Source organism: Myotis davidii, unplaced genomic scaffold (genome assembly GCF_000327345.1).
Source record: "Myotis davidii unplaced genomic scaffold, ASM32734v1 scaffold807, whole genome shotgun sequence".
In the NCBI taxonomy this organism is placed as follows: domain Eukaryota; kingdom Metazoa; phylum Chordata; class Mammalia; order Chiroptera; family Vespertilionidae; genus Myotis; species Myotis davidii.
This window is the reverse complement of record NW_006298272.1, coordinates 2,297,008-2,305,422: the sequence shown is the minus strand read 5'-3', so window position 1 is coordinate 2,305,422 and position 8,415 is coordinate 2,297,008. Positions and strand designations below refer to the sequence as shown.

The window sequence follows — 8,415 nt, the reverse complement described above, 5'->3', positions numbered from 1 at the left end:
GAAATGGAACACAAGGACAGACCAGCCTCAGGCACACGCACCCCACGCTCGGCAGCCGCCGGTGCCGTTAGAGCTGCTGGTTTAGCTCCTCAGACCACCAAACGGACCATGTGGGTGACGCCCGCACCAGTGAGGGTGCGGGAGCTGTGGTCGGCATGTAAAGAAACGCCGGCCCAGGAACGCCACGGCCGCGCGTCCGTTTCACAGACGCACTCAGGCCTGTGCGGGCGAGTGAAGCTCCTGGGAACGCCTTCAAGTACGAAAGCATCACATCCAGGTAAAAGCAACGCCTCGTTCCTGGTGCTGGGAGTTTAACGCTGTTTTTCTGTTTATTTTCATACACATACAAATGCCCAGACGGGTTTCTCTCTAAGAAAATCCCCATTTCTCCTGCTGGCTGAACGAGTCACTTGGAGTCGTGGCCTTGGTGTCCCGCGTGTCAGGAAAGACGGACCTGGGGACTGAGGGGGACACAGCCGCTCCCAGAGCCTGGCTGTGGGGCAGCGGCACCTGTTCTCAGGGCCTCCCAGAGGCAGAGCAGGCCTAGGTGGGGAGGGGAGGGATGGGGCGCGGAGCAGGCGCTGGGGGAGGGGCAGGAGCTAAGAGTTAGGGGACAGAGTCGTAGATTTGGGGCAGCTCTGGGTAGATGGTCTCAGAGGGCTCCTTGCCCCGCGGGCGGCACTTGGGCTGACAGTGAGAAGCAGGCAGGTCCACGTCAGCCGTGAGGGATGACTGCAGGGTTCTGCCGGGCAGGCGCGTGGACACAGACGTCCACCAAGGCCCAGGCGCGTGGAGGGACGTGGGCAGGAGGCTTCCCCCTGGAGAGCCCTGTCCTATCCCAGACAGCGCTCTCAGGGAACGCCAGGCGACACTACACTCAGAGGTGCCCCCAACCTCCCTGAATCCCCAGGACCCCGGCTATCCCTGAGCCTGCAGTCAGGGGTGCCCCCTGACCTCACATGTGTGTCCCCCAGGACCCCGAGCAGGTTCCTACCAAGGATCCACTTCTCCGACAGGTACGTGACGGTCTCCTTCCTCCTCCCCTGGCAGGGCCCGATGAAGAGGCTGGCCTGGCGAGGGACCCCGGTGACCCGACCCCCACACAGGAGGACCAGCTCCCACAGCTTAGCTCTGGGGGGGTCGCTGGCTGGTGAGATGAACATCGTGGGCTGATCGGCGAACAGCGTCCCCTGGTACTGCCCCGCGGACAGGTGGCGCTCCTGGCGGCAGAGCTGTGGGCAGAGACACAGGGTTAGGCCTGAGCACATCGTGGGGAACAGGCATGGCGACGCTCACGCCCTCTCTGGGGGGGGCAGGTGGCACAGCCAGTGAGCCCCAATCTGAGGACCCAGAGCAGGTGGCGGCACAGACACTGACAGTCTCTGAAGCCAACAACTCATAGGTCTGAGGAGCTAAACCAGCAGCTCTAACGGGCCGGCTTCGGTCAGGCCTCTGAGCTGCTGGCAACACCCAGCTGTGCAGCACAGTGAACACGGTGTCCTCGCTCCCGCTGCCCGGACAGCGGGTCCCTCACGGCCTTCGCCCCACCCCCCACGCACGTGCCGGGCAGCCTGTCACAGGCCCGGGGAGGGCTCCCCATGCGGCACCACGGCCCACAGGGGGGAACCCAGCAGAACCCCGACGGCCCCCGAGCACGCGGCGGGAGGGACGGGCACAGGGCTGTCAGGGCACCGCGGACGGGAGGCGCAGGCCTGGGCAGTGGGAGCTCTCGGGACCGGGGGGCGGGAACGAAGACGCCTGACTGTAGTGGAGCTTCTCTGTGTGGCTCACGGTGGCCGGAGTCCCCACGCCCTGCCCTGCGCCCTCGCAGGGACGCTGATGGCGGAGCCCACGCAGCCCCTGTCGGAACTCTGAGCTCAGGCCTCACGCAGTTCCCACTCCGGCCACGCCTGCCAGTCTTGCTGCTGGCATGTTCCATCACTGACCACGGAGCAGACAGGGCCCAGGTCGGTGTGAGAAGCACGGCTGCAGTATCGTCTGAAAACAGCACGTTTAAAGCTGCTCACGTTCAGAACGAAAGCCGCTGGCACGGGAGGGGGCTGAGTCCCAGACGCGCCGGCCGAGGCCAGGCGTCAGGCTCCGTAGCAGTCTGACCGGCACTCCCCACCTATGGACTGTGCCCGGACGGGTGGAGGGAGGGAGACAAGATGATAGAACGGTGCTCCCCGGGCAAATCCCACCTCCGCCACCTACTCTGTGACCTGAGCTCAGTGTGCAGATAGGGCAGCACCAGGGCTGCCCAGGGCGGGGACAGGCCCTGCGCCCCAGGCATGCTGCCAGGTGTTCACACGGGCACCCGGCGGAAGAGCCTTCAGCCCGATGGACTCCTCAGCAGCTATAGACTCCTCAGCCCAAGCCCCTCCCACCCCGCAGCCCAAGCCCCTGGGCCCCGGGACCCCTCTCTGGGTTTGCTCCTTGCCCCTCCCTGGGCGTGGGCCCACCTTCTCCACCAGGCCAGGCTATCCGAGAATTCTCTTCCCACCGCAAGCTCCCTCCCACCACCACGGCTCATTCCCGGCTTCGGCACAGAGCTCCAGCCCTCAGACCAACCACCCGCTGGTTCCTTTCCGATGACCTGCAGGCCTCCCACGAGCCACAGGCCTGAGTCCTCACTCACCCTCCTCACCCCACACCCGGTCCCTTACCCAGCAGCCGCAGTGACTGGGGGCCCACTGTGTGCTGGCGCCAGGAACCAGCCCGGGCACCGCTTGCCGTGACTGAGGAGAGAGTCTTGCTGTGCCCGGCTCAGTGCAGACAGAGGGCCAGGTCCCGCCAGGTCACGGAGCCCAAGTGGAGGCCTCCGGTTCCCACCAGGCCGCTCCGCTCTGAGCAGACACACGGCTGCTTCCGGAACCTCCGGCCATGGCACCAGCCACCACGGCGCCTGCTCTCCGGGAGCCCAGGACGCCCATTTCCTGGAAGACTGACAGCGCGCAGGGGGCGAGCTGGTGAAGGGGAGCCGCGAGATGGGGGACGAGTGTACCCACGCATGAGAGGCCGGGCCTGAGCTCCGGGACAGGCAGTGAGGCCTGCCCCACCCGCTCCTAACGACACGACGGGAGATGAGGGGATGGGGGACCCAGTGGCCATGCCGCCCGCACACCTGCACCGACTGCGAGGTGCAGACACACACCACCTCACGGTCTCAGGAGGGGAGACGGGAGGGTGTGGACGCAAAGCCAGGAAGAGCGACGCCAACGACGCCAACGACGCCAAGAGGCCTCCGGCCGGCAAACCCTGTAGCCAGGCCTGGAGGGCGCTCCCAGGGTCAGTGTGTTTGAGTCGCATTAAGTTACTTTCTCTGGCTTTACTGAGCGACAGGACATGTAATCGGTCCTGACTTCACCACCACCACGTTTCAAAATGTTTCTCCAAACATGGAAACCGGGGAAGGAGAGGGGGAGGGGGCCCAGCACGGGCGTGTCTCCCGCCACGGGCACGTCCACTCGTGGAACGTCTGTGCTGGTGTCCGGAGGAGCGGGGAAAGGCCTGCCTGGCATGCAGGGGTCTCTGACGATGGTTTCTGGAAGTTCTCGTCTTGGGAGGAAAGTGGGGTCAGGCCCTGGCGGACACACTTCTGGCCCAGCCCCAGCCCGCACCGAGCCCGCCCTGCTCCCCACAGGCGGCTGCAGTGTGAGCCCAGGAGGCTGCTGAGCCGACCCTGTGAGGCCTTGGATTCTTAAAGCGCCACTGGCGTTTGAAAGGCTCATGCGTGATGGGAGCAGTCGCCGTGGGGACCCACAAATAGCCTCTAAGAGCCCGGAGCCTGGGCTCCATGCCTCGCAGCGTTCATCGCGGTGAGAGGGTCAGTACTGCGGCCCTGCCTGTGCGTCAAGACATCAGCAAGCCGGCCACACGCCTCTGGGTCGCTTTTCGCTCAGTTTTCAAAAATCCCGGCAAAACACACATTCGGAAATCGCTCTGGATTCCATAGAGCTTTTTATCTGACCCTTAAACTGCCCGGTACGTGGCAAGAAACGTGTAAACCTACGGAAATCCCGGCGCCCGTGGTGTCAGTGGATGTCGGGGCTCAGTGGGGGCCTGTGGCCTCAGGGCCCCTGGTAGTGCCATTAAGTTGGGGCTGCGGGCCAGACAGCGGGCGGCGGCGGCCTCAGAGCTCCCGGGGTCTCCAGGGCAAGGGCTGCGGAAGGACCCAGCAGAGGCCCACAACCCGGGCAGCACGCGGCCCCAGACGTTCTGGGTCAGCGAAGGGGGTGTGGCCTGGGCGCAGCAGTTCACTCCCAGGTGGCCTGTGAGCCATGCCACCCCATCACAGTCGAAGGGGCTCCGCTCAGCCAGCGTCCTGCCCTGAAAGGCTCTTGGTGGTTCTGAGGCCGGGAGCCGCACACACATCTGCAAGGACATAAGGAGTGGGTGCCATCTGCCTGGCATGGACCCGCCCCACCGACCACACAAGCACAGAACAGGCCGCTGCCTTAGGAAGCTTGAAAGAGGAGGGAAAGCACACACCAGAGCGGGGAGGAAGGGGCAGCCGCGTCTCCGGGGATTAACAGGAGGCGAGTTTCCATCTCATGTGACTGTCCACATTACCAAAGTGCTGGGGAGTTCACCACCAGCAGGTCCCCCTGGCGGCCTCTTAGGGGATTGGCTTCTCATCTGTGGGGTACAGAGCCCCGCAGACCCCAGACCAGCATGGTCAGTGCCCACTTCTCTTTCAGAGGCTCCCACAGGGGCGGAAGCCGCAGAGGCGGGAGGGTCACATGCCTTGGGCCATGGGCTGGCGCTGTCCCTGGTGCTGCAGCCAAGGGCAGTGAGGACTTGCTGGGGTCCAACCCCAGCAGGTCCAGGGGTCCCCAAAGGTGTGGACAAAGTCGGCGAAGAAGGAATGACAAGGAGACAGCGTTCAGTTGATCAGCAGCCTAACCAGGATCTCTAGCCACAATCTCCAGCCAAGTTCTGTGTCCATGTTCTCTTGCTAGGTTCTCCAGCCAGATTCTGTAGCCATGTTCCCCAGGTTCTGTAGCCATGTTCTCTCGCTAGGTTCTCCAGCCAGGTTCGGTTTAGTTCTGCTGGGGAAGGGGTTAAGAGGTTTTATTCCCTCCCTAACTTCAGGGGAAAATCCCTACCTGGGGAAACAACCTTTCTCAGAGAGGTGACCTTGGTTAAAACACATAGTGCCAAGAAGGTGAGCAAACATATTAAGAACAGTATGCCATATATGCAGGTCCCTTGAAACAGCAAAGATGGACCAGCTCCTGGCAAGGACTGAGACCGGAGGGCTGAGGGCCAGCCCAGCCCAGCTGCCAGCCACGGACGGACGTACAAACCATGTCATGTCCGCAGAAGGAGCCCTGCAGGGGCCCGCCTCCCAACGCAGCGGGAACGCCGCACACAGAACGCAGGCTCTGGGGGTCCAAGAGCCGGTGCTGGTTCAGATTTGCTCCTGGCTGAATCAGCTTGGGTCTCTTCTGAGAACCCCACAGCCCACGTTCAGCGGGAACCATGGCCAGGCACCTCAGGAATAAGTGCTGCCTGCAGAACGTGCCGCGGGCAGGCACCCCTCCTTGCTGGGCCTTCCCCAGGGTTATCTCTTCCAATGCACACGTCCCAGAGGGACTGCACGGGCGAGAAGTCACATAAATGCATAAGCAACGATGGTATGGCTTCCTAGCATGTCCATCAGCCGCTGCAGCGCCTCTGCACCAACTCTGGGCACGAGGCGTCCCCGAGCTCCCGAGCGGGCGGGCGGGGAGACAGCAAGGCTGCCTGGCACCTTGTGCTCAGCAGCACGTGGTCGAGACTCAGCCATGTGGCTGCGTGTCCTCTTCACGCTACACATGTTCTATCACTTTCTGACTCACCAGTGTTCATCCCTTCACCTGGCATGGACACTGGCTGCTCCCTCTCCTCAGAACGGGACATGCGTCTGCTTCCCTGGGGACAAACCCGGGAGCGGAGTGCTGGCCATGGTAAGTACTCGTTACATTTCAACGAGAAATTGCCAGCCTCTTAAGTTCCTGCCATCTTATACCCAGAAGCAAAGCATGAGTCCTAGTGGCTCCGTGGCCATTAGCTTGGCACTAACTGGCTTAGCAGGTGTGCAGACGTGGCTCTCTGTGGTTTCCACGGCGACTCTCCTAGCATCTTCTCCTGTGCCCCTGAGCAGATTCCAGGACAGGAGGTCCATGTTTAAGAACTTGGATTGGGTTGTAAGAATGATCTATTCTGACTGCAACCTCCTTTTCAAATATACGGACTAGACAGTTTCTTAATTCTCTCAACGCTGTCTTTGAAGAACATAACTTTCCATTTTCATGAAGTTAAACTCCAGTTCATCACACACTCACCAGACACCAGACACCAGACACCACACACACACTCACACACACACACACACTTCTATAATTTCTTTTCTACTCTAAGACCACACACCCGGGGCCCACTGAGTCTCGGTCACTCTCACCATGGCGACGGAGTAAAACCCAACAGCACACACTGGCCGCAGAGGTGGCCGGAGGTCGGGCCCAGGAGCAGAGTGTAAGTCGAGCTGCACTGGGCGGGTGACGAGGAGGGAAGGAGACAGATCTGGGTGCGCAGACCTGGCTGTGTGAACAGCAAGGAAGCCACGGGGCAAAGGGCCTCAGGTTGACCAGGTCGCCTGCGGACCCGCGGGGGAAGGGACGGGCAAGGAAGCCCCACTGGCCCAGCTAAGCAGGACCCAAGCTGGCGCCCCTCCCGCCCTCCCCCACCCTTCCCGCAGGACTCTCCGTGTTCAGGTCAGGTCCTCCCAGCCCTTGGTTCCCACCCACAGGTGCTGCCGGCACCTCCCACAGCCTCAGACTCACTCCCCCTGCCTCCCTTCAGCCGGGTCCTCACAAACCCTGCTCAGGGTCCTCACAAACCCTGCCCAGGCGCGCCTCCCTCGTTGGTCGGAAGGCCTCTGGGACACGAGGCAGCTCCGAATGGCCCGTCCTCCCCACGGGAACCTCCTGTCCTGGAATCTCTGCTCAGGGGCCCGGCCCCTTCCAGGCAGATGCGACTCTAATTCCAGATGCGCAGGGGCAGGGGCTGAGGGAATGGACAGTGTGCACCCGCCTCCCAAAGCTCGGAATCCAGCGGGAGAGACAGCCGTGAACAGCCAGCCAGCCAGAGGACACCCACGGTCCTTCTTTCTAAGTGTGGATGCTGGTGCGGTGAGAACAGCACCCCAACCACAAAAGGGGGGACTCATTCCTCCTGCGAGGAGTGGGGAACACTTCCCAGAGGAGCCCGTCCTGGGGAATCAGGGAAAGGCTGTGTGGGGGGCCCTGTGAGGGAAGGGAGGGCGGGTCAGGCCGAGGTCGCCGCGTGGGAGGAGGTCTGACCTTGACCTTGGAGGCCAAGGGAAGTCCTAGAGACGTGGAAGCAGAGGGCAGCGCGCCGAAGCCTGGGGTCGGAGGTGACCGGGGGCAGTGGGCGGAGAGGCCAGCCGTCTGCGGCTCAGCAACACGCATGAGTGAAGCGTGAGGGCGATGATGCCGGCGTCTCGCCTGCGCCCATGTCCCCCAGGCCTTGCTGGGAGCACCCCCAGAAGATGAGGCAGAGCTCTGCCTTCCCGGGGCTCAGTCCCTGCCTTCTTACCGTCTCTGCCTGTGGGGCGGCAGCAAGGACAGCCTCACGTCCCCTCTCTGTGGCCACCCCCACATCTGCCCCCGGACTGTGACCAGGCACTGCCATCTTCTCCCCCTGGTGTGGGCTGTTCGTTGGGGTTGGATTGCACAGGCCTCCCAGCGCCCGGCCCAGGAGGGGCACCTGAACCATGTAGACGGGGGCCTGGCCTCCTGCACCTCCCATCCCCCGGGAGCAGTGACCTTCTGAAGCTCTTGCATCGCTTATGTATCCAGACGGTGTTTCAAAGCCCACCTGTACTTACACTCACTGAGGAGCCATTCTTTCCGCTCATAGTAACAAACACACCCTCTGTTCAGTGTTAGTAACAGTAACTTAGAACCGTGATGAAGGGAGGCCTCTCCACAGAGGGCCACCACGTTCCCGCCGTCACATGGACAGTCTCGGTCAGACTAACACGCGGACACGGGGCATCGCGAGCCGGGCCTCCCTTCGGGTGGGAAGCAGGGAACCCGCTCACGGTGGACCTGAGCAGTGTGCCCACCGAACCCCGGATGTTGCGGAGCAGCAGGGGGCTGGCCACACTCCCAAAGTCACGTCCACATGCCAGGCGGTCACTAAGGTGCCCACAGGGGCGGCTCCTCAGCCTCAAAGAGAGGTGCTGCCCGAGACCCTAGCAGCCACCTCACCAAGGGCGTTCACAGACCGAGCTCACCAGGGAGCAAATTCACCTGCAGGAGACAACACCACGCCTGTTGGAGGCCAGAGCCGGACCGACACCACCCAGCACCTGTCGGGGGCCAGAGCCGGACCGACCACCCAGCG

The 8,415-nt window shown here is 62.8% G+C and overlaps 1 protein-coding gene across 1 annotated transcript in view; it reads right to left on the bottom strand.

Moving 5' to 3' along the window:
- The window catches only part of MCPH1 (microcephalin 1), a 114,355-nt gene that overhangs the window by 441 nt on the left and 105,499 nt on the right, over positions 1–8,415 (bottom strand). Inside the window, exon 13 of the mRNA XM_006773933.2 lies at positions 995–1,232. Within this exon, the coding sequence (XP_006773996.1) occupies positions 995–1,232 (238 nt within the window). The remainder of the gene's footprint in view (positions 1–994; positions 1,233–8,415) is intronic.